This window comes from Cygnus olor, chromosome 4, assembly GCF_009769625.2.
Source record: "Cygnus olor isolate bCygOlo1 chromosome 4, bCygOlo1.pri.v2, whole genome shotgun sequence".
Classification (NCBI taxonomy): domain Eukaryota; kingdom Metazoa; phylum Chordata; class Aves; order Anseriformes; family Anatidae; genus Cygnus; species Cygnus olor.
In genome coordinates this window covers 2,713,319-2,729,761 of record NC_049172.1, presented here as the reverse complement: position 1 = coordinate 2,729,761, position 16,443 = coordinate 2,713,319, and the positions used below count along the sequence as shown (strand labels likewise).

Below are 16,443 nucleotides of genomic sequence, written 5' to 3'. Positions count from 1 at the left end.
GAGCAATTAAATCTGGGCAGAATTCATTTATGTTGTATATGCACATCATTCCAATGAAATAGTGGCTTAATTAGTGGAAGACTTAAGGAGTAATTTGCCTAATAAAACCTGGAATTTAAAGTTGAAGCCAGCAACTGTTCCTGGTAAGAATTCCATAAGGTGCTGTCAGTGCACGTTAAAACACTGTAAATTCAGAATAACACCACTGAATTAATTCACACTCTAAATTAAGCATCTTATAACTAGTGGTATAAAATATACCCAAAGACAGTTGATTTACAGAAGTAAATCAAAAGCTATGTATTGAAAATTCAACTGAAAAAGGGAAAGAAACGTGCTCACAAAGAAATAGGAAGTGAGTGAGTGTTAATTCTTAAAACTTTACTTACGAGAACCTGCACAGAAAATATGCCTATATCAATCCCAAATTTTTTATTAATTTTTATGCTTTAGATGCCCTAAAAGATTTGTTTTACAGATGGTTTACATTTACAGCTGGATCATTTTAACAAGGTCATCCATGATGATGGGAGTTGGTTCTCTGAAATTAGTTATACTTTATCTTTTTGCCTGAGCAAAAGGAGGATTTAAAAAAGAAATTCTTAAAAGTGTCAGATATGCCAATGCCACAGCAAATCTGAAGAATGGTAGCCTTTTTTTTTTTGTCTGTGTCCTGTTAATGCAAAAGGTTCTCAGTCTAATGGTTAGCTGCTCAATTTTTCTCTTATAGCTTTATTGACGTTGTTGCTAGGATCTGTAAAGAAAAAAATATAACAAAGGCTTACTTGAATTTTTCCACTGAAATCTTTCAGACAGAATATAGCTTTCATTTCTTTTTTTATATCTGGTATTGTCATTACAAAGAAATTAGACCTATTTTTATTGGGGTAGAATCTGCTAAAGATTGCTCACTTGTCAACATTTTAGTACTGAAAAATAGGAGATTGTGGGTAGGCTGCAAAAATTTTGGCAAGTTTTAAAGAAACTGATGTTCTTCATTTGCTTCAGTGTTGTTGACAAAAAATAGAATTGACCAGATTAGCAATAATAAATGATGTCAGTGAAATCCGTAGGCATGATCAAAAGTACAAACACATTTGTTTGTGCAAAGAAGGAATAATGCATGTGCATGACCAGGAGACACTACTGTATTTACTTATACGTTCTGTCCTAAATTGTTACTTTATGAGCAATGTTGAGCCTTGCATTATTTTCTGCAGAGATTGAAATCTCTGAATCTGAAAAAATCTGAAACATGGGGAGCTACAACAGATTGTTCATTCAAGCAAATCAAATCAGCATGTTAAAAAGGAGAAATGTATTTTTGACTAGTCATACCCATCTGATTGGAAGATGTCTTTAAAGCTACTAGATGTTATTCCTACCCCTGGCTGGTTAAAAAAAAGTCTGCTTTTGCATTTGCATTAACCTTAATTAGCTGAAGATTGTCCCAGTCAGAGGAACATTACCCATTCCTTGCACAGCAGGTATCTCGGGCAGTTGTTCCCTCTGGAACAACACAGCTGTGACTTGTGTGTCAGTATATAACATTTTATAAATCTTATAAAAAGTGCTACGTGAAAGAGAGGTACTTGCCATGTGAATTTCATAAAGGCAAAATTAGTAAGTAACTGGTATCCTTGGTAAGAAGGAAAAGACCATTTCCCCATCGTTTTCACTTTTAACAAGTGCAGAATCTTGGTGAAGGTTTGTTCTGAGTCACAGATGTCCGTACAGCTAGAGCAAACTTTCCTTGCTTAGTGCCCCATGTAAGTGTTTCATATTGTGAGGGAATTTCTTATTTCATAGATAACACTTACCTGATTTAAAGTGAATTTTCTTCTTCCATGAGAATAAAGCATCATTCTGGTGGGGAACAAAAAGCTGAATCAGTTCTCCATCACCTTCCCCAATATGTTCTTTTAATGACATTTCCTGCTCAGAAATCTCAGTGGGATCTGCTTTATTGCTCCTCTTGAAGCCATACAAGGAACTCATTCAAGTCCCAGGTTGACTGTACATCCCATGGTAGCCGCACCACACCTCAGACTTGTCAGCGTGCCAGTTAATATGTGTGACTTTCCAAGGTTTCTGTGGCTTAGAGAGGCAGGAGTAGCTTGTCCTGTTCCAGTTCTAGAAAGGTAGTGCTTTTCTTCTTTGTTACCTAGATCCAACTTAGCAACTTTATAAATAGCACTGCTATTACCTCTTGTATTTCGGGGAAACTCCTAGTGTGGGGGAGCCATTAAATAGAGGGTCGACTTCAGGGAACTGGAGGTGGCCAAGGGAAGTGTCAGAGGAACTCTGTGTTATGCATTTCTTTTGAGATGCTTACATCAGGACATAAATATTGCAGTAAAAAATCATGCTTACCATAGCTGTCCCTTCTCCATCTGTTACTTTTAAGAAGCAGCACGTATGTGGGGAGCTGTAGACTTATCTGCATGTAGCAGAGAAAACGGTAATTTTGGCAAACTCACATGGCTGTATCTGGCTTTAAAAACATCTCTTAAAGGCAATTTCTGGCAGTTTCTATCACAGCCCTCCTTCTTTTGTTTTTTAACCTTTTCCTACATTTTCTGTATGTTTTGTTAGAAACAGTTCCAAAGGAATTCTCCTGCAGAAATTGTCTGTTGCAATTCACTTAAATAGCAGGAGAGCTCTGAGGGAACAGCCTTTGTCACTGCTTCCCCGAAAGAGTTGATGCTGTAGATGTATATCCAGAGTGCGGTGGTATAAAATTTAAAACTGCTTATCTGATCAAGCATTTGCATGTGACAGTAAGGAGGATATTTTTAGGGGGGGAAGCTATTCTCTTTTAGAAACATTAATCAAGCACTTCTCCAGTTGGCCGATACTGACTTGCTAAGGTGAGATTTGCACGTGGCTGCGTGCCCCCAAAGCTACTGTCTCTTCAACGTTATTTTGCATTTAAGCATGTTTTTGTTGAAAGATCTTGGAGTGGTTCCCAATTGCTGCTTAATTTAATCAGTTATATAGGTAGGAAATAACCACTGAACTAGAAGAAAGGGACTGGACCTATCAGCATGGGTCTCCAGCTTGGATGGTTTGATAAAATCCCCTATGTTCAGCCAAACCATCACTGAAGGAGCAGGTCTGTGGTCTCAGCATGCAGTCTATTTCTCTTAAGAGTCCATTAAATGATTTATGATGCTCAATACCTGTGTTGAAACACGTGTAATCATCAGCATCAAACTTATTTTATTTTTTTCTGTACTCCTTGTTCAGAGTAAGACAAGTACTTACTTTTCGAGTGGCCAGTCAGATATTAAAGATCTGCCTGGGTGCTTCCCTTCCTGCTAAGAGACATCTTAGCAGTGGATCTCAGTTACTAATGTCTACATTTGGATAGCGTGGGTTCTTGGTACACAGAAATAATATGTGATTAGCATAAATGGAAAAACAAAACAAAAGACTGGTAAGAGTTATCATACAACGTTGCTGACTTGAGCGAAAATTTGATTAGTTGTGGATTTTTGTGAGCTGGCTGTTTGAGTCTATTTAATGCAATCTCTGAAAACAGCTCTGTGTAGCTCTTACGGTGACTGGCAATGTTATTTACTCAGCTCCCTAATCTAGGCGAAGAGAAAAACCTCCAGGCAGCTGAATTTTGAAAGGGCTGGTGAAGGGAAGGTTCTCGTTCATGCTGGGTGTGTTGTTTGTGTGCCTGCCTGCCTAACTGCACAATCACTAGCCACACGCAGTGCTGATTGCTCCTCAGAGGCTGAACCGTGTGCCTTATGTTTCATGGTGGTGTGAGGCTCCATCGAAGCTGCCTGAAGGTCAGCAGTATGATACCACTGCGGCTCTTTTAGTTCAGTTTCTGTGGCAGCAGCGTCTTAAAGGTTCGGGATCCTCAGAGGACTAGCTGGTCAGTTTTTTTGGGTACATCTACAGCACAAAACAGAGCAGAGGGGAAAACTTCCCCCATCTTGGTTGCACATCACGGTGCAGGATTGTGTGGGGATACCACTCGGGTGAGCTGCATGACCTTGCTGCTGGCTTAGGGGCTACTGCTGTGGGATAGCTCATTTGCTCACATACAGCCATGAATCGCCGTGGCTGTCGTGCTTCTGAGCCGGTGTGTTTGCACCGCTCTGTACTCTGGTACACATGGATTCACCAGCACAAGAACGTCCATGCTGTGCTTTGCTGCTTAAAGTAGTTATGCCTTTGGTTGGCTTGGTTAAGACAAAGATTTAAGACTAACAGAGCAACCATTTAATGTAGTTTTCACTTGCCCATTACTGGTTTCTTTACTGGGCCTTCCTCGCCTTAAGCATAGTGGTTAAGTCCTAAAGCTTATTGAATTTTCAGGTTTTGATTCTCAGATTTACTGTCTCTTTTTTTCCACCTCTACATCCTGTTTTCTTCTCTTCTTTCCCTGTCTTTACTCACCTTGGATCCAGTGCTGCAAAGTGCTGCATCCCCCTTCTGCAGAAGAGGCCACTCAATTTAATAGGTTTTGAAGGCAGCCAACAACTCATAGAAATGTTTAGCACCTTTTTTTTTTACCAGTTCCACATCTCCTCCTCCCTTTTTTTCCAAGAAATAGGCCTGGAATCTTATGGACAACTTAAGCTGTCCCCATGACCCCTTCTCCTGCAACCTGACCCTTGCCAGTCCCACCCTTTGTTTCCATCCTCTTGCTTCAAGTGACTTCTCTCCTTTTCCTCTCGCCTTCTGAGGAGAAACGAAAGAATCCTGCATGTCACAAACCTGTACAAAATGTATGATTGTGGGGGTGTGGGGTGCTTGCATTTTGTTCCAAGGCATTAGTTTGACCACTGGAAGCAGATTAGTGGACGAACTGGATCACTGGTGAGCGTGCAGTGGGACTGTGACACTTTGTGTGTTATGGGAAAGCTACCCGTTGTATTGGGAACTATTTGCACTCTGCAAAATAAAAATAATAGCAGCAACAAGTGCAGGAACTCAAATATTTGCCATTTTTTGTTTAAATACTAAATATAGATTCCTAGGTTTGGAGATTTTTTGTTTGACTTCTGTTGTTCAAGTGTCCTTTCCAGTAAAACCCCAGTGTTTCTTTTAGAAGAGTCCAGCTGATTGGTACTTCCTTCTGTGTATTCTCCTTCTGTTCGTAACTCCCTAAAGGAGATGACATTATTCAGAAATTCAGATTTGGACAAAATCTTTAGAGATATTTGAGAGATGAGCAGTGGCAGTGATGAAAATGGAAATTGGAAAATTTTGAAAATTGAAAATTTTCCAATTTTTCCAATTTCCAAAAGGAAAATTGGAAAATTTTGCACAGGAAATCTTGTAAGATCAATGTAAAGGGCTATATGTGTCATGAACTGCTTAGTAAGTGGAGAAAACATGACTGCCATTAATTTGGTGGGGAACGTGAATGAAGCATTTCCAGCGTGATTAAAAGGGGTCATTTCTTGTACTGCTACAAAACTGTCATCCAGTAAAATGTGCTGTGTAAAGAAGCTCATGGTCAGCTGAATGTGTAATTTCTTCTTAGCAGATAACAAGTCTGTGTATGTTTTTGTACAAATTCCAGCACAATGAGTTGGCCGAGATTCAGAAGTAGAGCTGTGTGAGATATTTTAATGACAACACTGAGATATTTTAATGACAACGCAGTGTTACTGGCAGGATGAATGAGTGCTTCTTACACAGACTTAAAATAATTCCCGTTGTATGTGTGCAATTGCCCTGCAGACCTGACATTAAGACTCTCAGGTAAGCACAGTTGTATGAAGAGTTATGCTGCTGCACAATCATTTATACTTAAACACATTTTTTTCTTCATATACTAGGCCATGCATTTTTTTTTAGGAGTTCTGGTTTCATTCAGTGAAGAAGGAAGGGCACAGGGTTTGGTGGGGAGTGATATTAACTTCTGGTTCCCTCACTCAAGACTACTATACTAGCAAGTAAGCTGCATTACCAACAGATAAATGTTCTGAAGACATTGCTAAGAAAGGCTGAGAGAGTTGGAGATGTTTAACTTGGAGAAGAGAAGGCTCCAGGGAGACCTTATTGTGGCTTTTCAGTACTTAAGGGGGCTTATAAAAAAGATGGAGAGCAAATTTTGCTTGGTCATATAATGACAGGACAAGGGGGAATAGTTTTAAACTATAAGAAGGGAGATTTATATCAGAGGTTAGGAGGAAATTCCTCACTCAGAGAGTGGTGAGGCCCTGGCACAGGTTGCCCAGAGAAACTGTGGATGCCCCATCCCTGGAGGTGTTCAAGGCCAGGTTGGATGAGGCCCTGGGCAACCTGACCTAGTAAGATGTGTCCCTGCCCATGGCAGGGGTTAGAACTGGATGGTCTTTAAGGTCCCTTCCAACCCGAGCCATTCTATGATTCATGTATACTCCTACTACTGTTTACAGATGTTCACATCATACAAAACTACCAGTGTTACTTAGACCCATTATTGACAACTCTTAGATGAGAAGTCAAAGTTGAAATAAGAGTAGAGATTTGATTTTGTATTTTTTAAAGGATGTGGGTGTGATGGAAGTGGTGAAGATTTTGCCTTTGTTTCTATTATAGCTGGAATGTCCAGTGTGATTACTAGTATCTAGTTATTCACAATATAACTTGATATTCCTTTTATTGTTTGATTAACATCATTGCCTTAATATCTTTCAAGTTTTCACTAAGCCCTCTGCTTTATAATTTGACATTCCCAGGAAACAGGAGGCATCATCTGTCAGAAGGCAGGAAACATGCAATGATTAAATGCATTTCATTGTCTTCTGTGAAACTGTGCCCAGTTTCTCCGTCTTAATGTGGGCAGATGGAATTTTCAAGAGCTGTTGTCTCTATACTGCGAAGACTTAGGGCTCACTTTTATATATAATACTTGTGTACACACAAAAAAATCTTTAAAATCCCAAAGCTTACATGTTTTTAGGTGAAAAAATTAAAAATGATTTATTTATTAGCTGAAACATCAAGATAGAAAAACTAACTTGATTTGTTTTATGAAAACAAATACCAAGTTTTCTTCCTTTAGGAGTGAGCACCACTCATGTACTTCGTTGTGCTAAGATTTTGCAGGGAAAAAAAAAAAGGGTGCTCTACTAGAAATAGCAGCAGTAGCATTAATTGTTTTTTGCAACCTTGCTTTGTTAGGTCTTTAGATCACACAGGAGACAACTGTCCTGATGCCCAATGAATTCTGTTTCTAACAGCGCAGATACCACTTGTCTAACCCTTGCAATCCTTTGTGTTTCTGAGCATATCAGGGTGAATTCCTGCAGCTGGGACGTGTAGCTGCTGAATACTGTTCCTGTATGACAGCTGCAGTCTTCTTCACATAACTGAACAGGAGCTTCAGGTTCTTCACACTTGCCAATGCAGCTGAGAAAATGAGAAAAACTGAACACATTGATGGCCAGCCTGGGGTCCTGTTGTGTGCTTTTGTGGGCCACACCAGGCTGCTGGCAGGTTCACGCTAACCAGTGCAAAAGTGGCTGAAATACATAATGTCTCTGTGAATAAACTGTGGAGAGAAACTATCTTGCAAATAGGAATGAAGAGAAACATCTACATGCTGCATGGCAATTTAAGCTGTGTTGTTTGTCTGCCAGGAAAAGCAAACAATGACTTCATATAGACAGAATTCCTCGGGAAAATCATTTTGAACCTGAAAATTCAAGTTATATGTGCAAAAAGGTTACTGTATCAAATAACCAATTATCATTTAGGCTTTGATTCATTATGAATTACTTTTGGATTAACGATCAATGTCATCTACACATGTGAATTTATTTCCAGATTCCGGATATGGCCATGTTTTAGAAATAATAATCTTTTGAATATCACAGAATGATGTTGGAACTTGGGTGAGTTGTCCTCATATGAAGAGGTATTTGGACAATGGAGAGTTTGAATTAGGATTTGCAACTGTCAGGCATAAGTCTAGAGAAAACACTTTTTCAGGTGAAAACACATAACATGCAGTCAAATATATGGCAATATTTAATCATAAACTTCCCGGTTGTGATACAACATACCTGTGACTAGAGAGCGAAAAAAGATGAAGTGAGGGACAGACCATGCTTTACAGAATAGCAAAGAAATTTGCCCCTTGACAGTATGTGCAACAGCAAAAAATAGATTAAATACAATTGTTTATTCAACTTCATTTATTTTAATTTCCTTTAATCCTGCTTGATGTGCAAGCTTCATTAAATACATTAATTGCTTGTGGATTGCAGTGTTTCTTGAGTGGGAAATGCCTTCCTGTAATAGTGCCATTCAGCTGTTAGATCCCAATGTGCAAATGAAATCAAACGTGTGTGCGCTTATCTCTGTCCCTTCTGTGTTTGGTTTAAAGGTGATGATACAATGACAGGAGATGGAGGAGAGTACCTTAGGCCAGAAGACCTCAAAGAACTCGGAGATGACTCTTTACCAAGCAGCCAGTTCTTAGATGGTATGAACTACCTGAGGTACAGCTTGGAAGGAGGGCGATCTGACAGGTATTTGCCTGGACATGTGTTTTCTTATGGCAGTTCTACACACGTTTTGTTGCAAGTGTTTGAAATTCCTTTCTCAGTGTCTCTAAATCAAGGGAGACATGGGATGCACTTGTTAAGATTTCTTCATTAGATAGGTCAGTGTGCCAGTAGCCACTTTGTAGGAGAAGGTGTGGTCAGGAGGAATATCTCCTAACCAGTCCAGAAACTAATACATCTGGCACTAATACTGTACTCAGAATCTAGAGAAGAAATTGTTCCTGATTCTTACTTGATTCTTGAAAAAGCATGGCTTGCTTTATTGTCTTTGTGGTCAGGCAAAGGAAGAAGAGTCTAGCTGTGTATGGAAAGGGCTCATGAATCATCCTGATCTCCTGCCATGAGTGAGGGAATGGGTGGGTGGACAGGGTCTTTTAGCAATAGGTGAGCTGACTTTTTGGAGTAGTTCATGGGGAACTAAGATTCATTAAAAACAAACAAACAAACAAAAAAAACAACAACAAAAACCTTGGGATCTTGGCAACAGAAAGTATTTGTAGTGTGAAAGTATTTGAAAACTTTGTTTTCCAGTCTTGATTGTTATTCTGGCAGCATTTCTGAGGCTCAGTGGAATCAGTTGGATCTGTTCTGTTTACTTCAGTAGGCTGTGAATTGCTCCTGGAACAAAAGATGTCAGGAAACAGCTTAGTTTGCCTCACAGCATGTGTAAATCTCTCATCACTGAGGTCTTACAAACTTGGAGTCTTTGTTGGTTTTTAGACAGCTCCAGTGAATCTACTGAAAACAAAGTGACTGTGTTGCTTTCGAGTCTCAGAAGATGTTTATGAACTGCATCAGAGTGCTTAAAAATCAAACCCTTTTATTATGCGTTTTCAATGGTAACAACGATGGGTTGTTTTTTTGTTTTTGTTTTAAGATGTTGCATGGAAATGATTGTTCTGGCAAGTGTTAAGTCAGTTTTTGCTCTCGTTTAGAATAATTTAACTTTTAAACACTGTCAATGGATTTCAGTGGATTTTCACAGGCATATAATTGATGTGTCCTATTTTGTGTTTTATGAAAGTGATTTTACATTATTTATCACACATGGTTATATTGAAATGAAGCAAAATGATAAAGGCAGAACAAATGAAAAAAAAGGGCATTTTCTAACTCCATGTGTCATTTTCTGTCACCATCAGGTTACTCGTTGTAAGAATTTTCACAGACTGTTTGCATTATTGTGGTTTTCCTTGTGATTTTCATTGCATCACACTGATGTTGGTTTTTCAAGAAATTCAACAAAGCAAAATAATGTTAGCAGCCTATGCTCACATAATTTTATGCATTAAACAATTTGATTTAAAAACATATATATTTTTTTCTTTTGTAACCATCTTCCCTATTTATTTTATTTCTCTCTCCCCTTCATTCTTTTTCATATGCTTTCATAGCACCATGCCCAGGTAGGTATTACATAGCATGAAAACGTCATCTCTATATCTTTTCATGGCACTTGTCTCTGTTCATCCATTTTGGAGGCCTGCTGTGGTGCTGGAATGTTGACCTTAAGAACCAAACAAAACACGTTGTTGGAGTTGGTTGTAGTCTTAAATGAGTATGGTATGCAGAGGTAAATAAAGGTACCACAGTACTGTCTGTCTAGGAAGGTCACAGTATGACATAGCTACTGTCCCAGAGAAACTTCTCTGAAGCTGCACGAGATTGATCACAACTGGTAGCAGTCCTCCTGTCATCGTGCTGCTGGGAAAGTGAGCTGTTTTCATTTTTATGTGGAGAAACAGTGGTAGAATAAAAAAATTAATAGAATTGACTACATGAGATGGATTCTCCTTCTGAATATGGAGAAAAAGAACTGATTCAGGCCACATTGGATCACCAGTGTCTGAAAAGACTCTTCTGTGTGTTCCTTCCACCTCTCTGGCTCATGACTGCTGAGAGGAAGGCTTTCAGTCTGAACAGTGAAATGTTTTCAAGGCCAATTTATACAGTTTTCAATGATACCAGCTCTTTTCCCAGGTTTGTGAAACACCTTATGCTTCCCACAGCGACAGATGCACTCACCTGGACTAGAGATTGCTAGATCTCTGACTAGGCTGGCAAGTGGATGTGTACTGCAATGTGGTCTTCTATTCAACCAGATTAGAAACTTGGCTAGATTTTGCTGCTTTTCTGGGGTTTGTGCAGCATTTAGGACAGGTGGATGTTGCATGCCTGTGCATTACCTAACACGGGCAAGACACACTCTTCTGTTAGGAGCTTTGCGGAGGTGCTGGGTTCCACAGTTCAGTGTCTGGCAGAGGAGAGTGCTATTGATCACAAGCCCTGGGGCTGAGATTTATCAGCCAGATTTGGAAAGAATCTGCACTTAGACAGTAGTGTTACCGGTTACTCAGGGTCGTATTTTAATAATAAAAAATAATAAACAATTGGTTCCGTCCAACAGCACTACAGTTCCATAACTGGGCTGTTATTTCAGTCAGTGTCTCTGTTCCTAAATCTCAGAAGCACAGACTTGAACTACTGTAGCTCTCCATGTAGCTGGTACAGTGCACAGAACAGGGGCAGCATCATCTGAACTAGTTTTGAAATAAAGTATAGTAAAAAATTAAAGTAATTTGGTACAGACCTTAGTCATGCTTGTGCATACCTTGTCTATTGAAGAAGTCCATACTCTGAGTGCATTGGGTGTGTACTGGAGCTCACACAGTTGTGCCACATGCTGGATACGTACTGGCCGTGGTGGTGCTAGTAATGTCAGGTACTTGCAGGAGAGTACGGACAACATCACCATACAGTAGAACAGTCAAATCTAGTACATACTTCCTGTCATTTAGTCCCTGTCCAGAACATGACATTAGCTGAATGGCAGAACCTACAACCTGGATGGTGAACTTCTTGCAAGCATTGCATGGCACAGCAAAGCAGTTCTAAAGGTGTTGAGTATTAAAATCAATAAAGTGTAATGATGGCAAATGGGGTCTGCTACTGGAGCTCACTTTTCACCCAAAGAACAAATGGTCACCGAAGTACTGTTGTTATGAGTAAGCTACATGTACTCTGCCTACTTATTTCACCCTAAATGTTTAACCAGAGTACCCTTCTGTCAGGAGTTCCTGTCATAATTTTTTTCTGAAATTATTATATGAAGACAGGGTGAACTACTTGAAATCAAAATAAGTTTTGTTGTTTGTTTTAATGGAATCAGAATTTTATTCCAGAAGTGAGCAATCCCAATAATACTCTAAATATCAGCCTTACATGTCTGGGTGAAAGACATTTCATGACATGTAAGAGGGATTACTTGGTGGTGGTTTTCTTTTGTTTTTCTCAAGACTTTTCTAACATTGATACTTGTGTAATACTTATCTTTGCTTTCAGTTTTGTGCAATCCATCTGTTATGCTAAATAGGCATAACAATGGCATTGATCATTCTTCAGTGTTACATATTTCTATTAATAAGGTTATCATTTGCTTTTAAAAATGGATCAAAAATTAAGTGAATTTAGCTATTGTTTAAAAAGGCTGATTGGTCTGAATCAGATACTAAAATCTGATTTCCATTAAGATCTGCATTTAAAGTACTTGAATCTCATGTCCACAACATAATGATGATATTTTTATTGCCAACTGCTGAAAAATTAATTATCCTTAAAAAATCTGCATGATAAATGGCTTACTGTTCTGATCCAGTGTGTTAGTCATTATGAGTACTACTCATGGGTGCGTAAGCCATGAAAATAAAACTGCTTCCTTCAGTTACATGTGCTACGTTCCTCAGGGTACAGAACAACATCACAGAGAGCATGTACAACATCTGAAGGTGGCTGATCTGTTTTTAAAGGTCACTATTGTAATACTGCTGCTAGTAAATACTTATAAAGGACAAAACTCGTGAGATTTGGTAGCAGGAACCCCATTTACCTCAATATGTCCTTCTGTGGTGTCTTACTTTTCTTTTTGGCTTTTTGCTACCGGATGCTGCAGTTAAATTCTGAGCCTGTGCTTGGAAGCAGCTTATTTACTGCCTTGCATCCCTCATTGCTACAGCAACCAATGCTCTGTAGAGCTGTGTGTACTCACGGAGAAAACAGTGCTGACATTTGGACTGCTGCTCTAGAGATGCTGTTGGCATACGGAGGAAGAACCTTGTCTCGCACAGGAGCTTGTGGCCGGCCACAATTCACCTTGCTGTGTGTACCTTCCAGGGGACAAGATCAAGCTTTACGCATTTACAGTTTTAATGGGAGAGAGTAGGCAAGAGTCATTTCAGCTTTTCTTCAGGTGTTAGCATTCTGTTTTCTGTAGTAAGTTGTTTGCATTTTGAAGCAGGTGAGAAAACTCCTCCAAAGAGCCTTACTTAAAAGGAATTCATGCTCCTTGTAATACGGAAATGATCATGCCAGAAAGCCATTTGTGAATATAAACTGTCGCCTAGACTAATCTCTAGGTTCTGCGTTTGGGGCAAACAAAAGTCAGCCAAAAGACTTAATGGCCCTTGGTCAGAAAGGTGGCATAACGGATTTGTAAAGCTGTTTTTCCCCCCCATGACTATTACATACTCCCCCTGGAAGCTGCATGATATTGCTAATAGCACGCTTTTTTTCATTCTCCCACTCGTTCTCTCATCACACCTTTACAACATCATCTGTACTGCTGATCCATTGCTATGGCATCCTACCAACCTACCAGCCTGCGGTCCTTCAGTTCAGACAGGTCTCACACGCTGAGCCATGCCTCCTACCTGAGGGACAGTGCCATGATCGATGACACGGTTGTAATTCCCAGCCAGCAGGTAAGCACAGTCTCTTTACTTCACTCACCAGTTGGACAAATATGGAAATATAAAAAGATTGCTGTTTAGATTGTAGTAATGATACCGTGTAGTGCATGCTGCTTATCTATCGTAATATAAATCTCTTTAATTTCAGTTAGTATTTAATGGCATATTGTACTATATGCAATATGAAACTCTATTCCAAGATAAATGGCTGTGCTGAGTGAATGTAGTACAGGATCTATCTTTATAACAATTTCCATTTTAACTTATTTTTGAATGATACTAATAGCCACTGGGCCAAATATTCAGGTGATCTAACGAACTGGAGGGCATTGTCCTCAAAGATAATATTGTGAGGCATGCCTATAAGTTAAAAAAATAATGATTAGGAAGTCGCTTTGATAAATCACGTCATTCATTTCAGTGTGAGCACTAACAGATATGATTACTTTGGGCAAGTGTAAAACGTTAAAGTAAGTAATGTTTCTAATATGCTTATGCTATTATCATTCGTTTTCTTTTTGAAGAGTGTAAACGCTTTAGGCAGTACTATGCAAAATGCATCTTCTTATTGTTTGGTTGATTAATTGGTTTTATTGTAGTAAAAAGCAGGGTTTTTTTGCTTACAAAGGTAACAACTCTGGCCAAAGAAGTTGAGAAGAATTCATATCGCTTAAGCTGGGGCCCTGAAAACTTGGACAATGTGGCTCTTTCTTCCAGCCCTATTCATTCAGGGTGAGTGTATCAATTAGCATTATCTCTTTTTTAAAAAAAAAGAAGAAAAAAAAAAGAGGGAGAAGGAGAATACCAGCAGTAGCAGCAGCTTCAACTAATTCTTAACTAGGAGTTATTTTTTAAATTCATTTTCTCCTAGAGCTGTCAATAAATTACTACAATCAGTTAAGTTCTGATAATCGAGTAAATCTAAGTACCAAGACTATCCACTGAAAGTCAGTGAACTGATGCCAGGTAGCTTTCAGTCAGGTTCAAGAGAAAGAAGATAATAAGATGCATACACACTTTATCTGTATAAATTTTATGGAAAAAAGTCATTTTTAAAGTTAGTAATAATTAAAGCCAAGGGCCTCAGGAGTTCAGATGGCAAGTACTTCCTGTGCTAGTGAAGTAGATTATGCAAGCACCGACTCTAGTGTTTGTCAGAATTACTAATAAAGAAAAAACACAAGGATTTTAAATTACACGAAGCCTGTAATAGACAAGCAACCCAAACATGATGTGCTTTACACACATTTGGCCATAATGTTCATATATTCTCACATTTGACTTTCTGTAAGCATTTGCATTCAGGCAAAGTCATTCGAATGGAGTAAGACCAGATGAAATGCAGGCCCAGCCAAATTCTTACTAATAAAGCTTGTCATGGTTGGCCTCAAAATCTGTGCATGCATTTAAGCGCTCTTGCTTACTGCGTTTGAAGTAATTTTATTATTTACACTGAGTTCTACACTTGTGTCCTGCCATCAGGTTCGACGAGGCATGTGCAGATGAGTTAGTAATAAACGTCATACAAAAGCATTTCATTTCCGTGGAGCTATGTTGTTTGCAGAATGGCTGCACATCGCTAAATGAAAGATTTTTTGTTAATCTCAAATGAGTTTGCAACAATATTACAGTCTGTGTCTTTCAAAAATAACACTGGTGTCTCATGTGGAATGACAGGCAGTCCTGGTCAGAAAGAGGAACAATATTGTCATAACTGCCATTGCAATTTGACTCGTTTGTGGCTTATATGCGAAGTTAGGTGGTAGCAGGATTTTTAGCTATGGACAGTATTGTTTGAATTTGCTTTTCTTGAGTTCAAAAACTAACAAATGAAATGAACATGCTTAACTTGTACAGGATATATATGTTAATATCTGTGTCAAGATATAAGCTTTAAAATTGTTTTAGTGGTTTATTCTAACCCTAAATAGTTTACAGACTTTTTCCAAAGGATGTGTGACTTTTCAGTTACACAAAGGTAGGTCTTTCTGGTTATTGCAGAGGATGAAGTAAATACTTTTAGAAGAGCAGAATTTATTTCTAATTCAAAAAAGTAATATTAGTGGTTTAGATTTTTTTGGATGACCAGGATGCTATCGGTAGGATAAAAATACCTGATTTATTTAAGAGAAGCAACTCTCTGTAGAGCCTTGTATGAAATAGTGACATTTATCACAACACAAATTATGTGCTTTTTATATATCCTAACTAACCTGCTGCTAAATATTGTTATAAAGAAATCTATAATAACAATTAGCCTTTGGAAAAGACTGTACAACACTTCATTTTTATCTTGTTTAGATTTGGCTGAGTTACCATAAACTGTTGGGGTGCATCTTGTTTACATCTCTTTTTTTAGGAAAATACATTGCCTAAATCTATTTTTATCTTCTTATCTTCTTATTATCTGCCATAAAAGAAGAATCCTAGTGCTTGAGGAGAAATGCTATATAAACATTGTTAGTAGCTTTAAGCAAAAATATATTGAATTTAGACCATGTTTTTCATGAAGTAATACATCAGCAAAGTATTGGACAGCAATTTATTTGGCACAGATGATCTTCATTTTGTATTCTGTGCAGTCTGAGAAAAAATCGACACTCTTCTCTCCCTGCACTACTTCAGTGGCAAACGCCACGTTGTAGAGTTCTTATTTATCTCCTATAGTAGGGAAGTGTTTCTGTGGATCACGGTGTGACATCCCCAGTCAAAAGGCTAAATGTATGGAGAACTGTTCTCTGGGTGTGGTATCTTACAGGAATATATTTCAACCTTTCCATAACTAACCAAAACTTCTCCTAGGTGTGACATTTCAGAAAGGGAAAATGTTTCAACCATCCTTTTAAAATTTAAATGTAGCTGTTGTTTCAATAGGTTAATAATTTCATGAGTATGGCATAAAAGACAAAATCTTTGGTCAGAGTCTTTGGCAGCCATTTCAAAACCAAGAAAATAATTATCTCATTAAATGTAACACTCTTGGTGCCCATAATCTCAACATAAACAGCTCCTGGTCATTTTTACACGATTACCTATTTTTGATTAGTTCCATACATTGGCTTAAGTACAAATTCCTGCATTTAAACTTCCTTTCAGCAAATCAGATTTGCTTCTGCTAATAAAATTAACTGGTCTTACGTATACAGCAAAAGTAAGGATTTGTCAATATA

General features: G+C 38.4%; 1 protein-coding gene across 1 annotated transcript in view; it reads left to right on the top strand.

The window, feature by feature from the left end:
- ANK2 (ankyrin 2) overlaps positions 1-16,443 on the top strand; it is a 166,016-nt gene that overhangs the window by 93,078 nt on the left and 56,495 nt on the right. Inside the window, 3 exon segments of the mRNA XM_040554653.1 lie at positions 8,348-8,492; positions 13,183-13,285; positions 13,902-14,005. Of these exon segments, the coding sequence (XP_040410587.1) occupies positions 8,348-8,492; positions 13,183-13,285; positions 13,902-14,005 (352 nt within the window).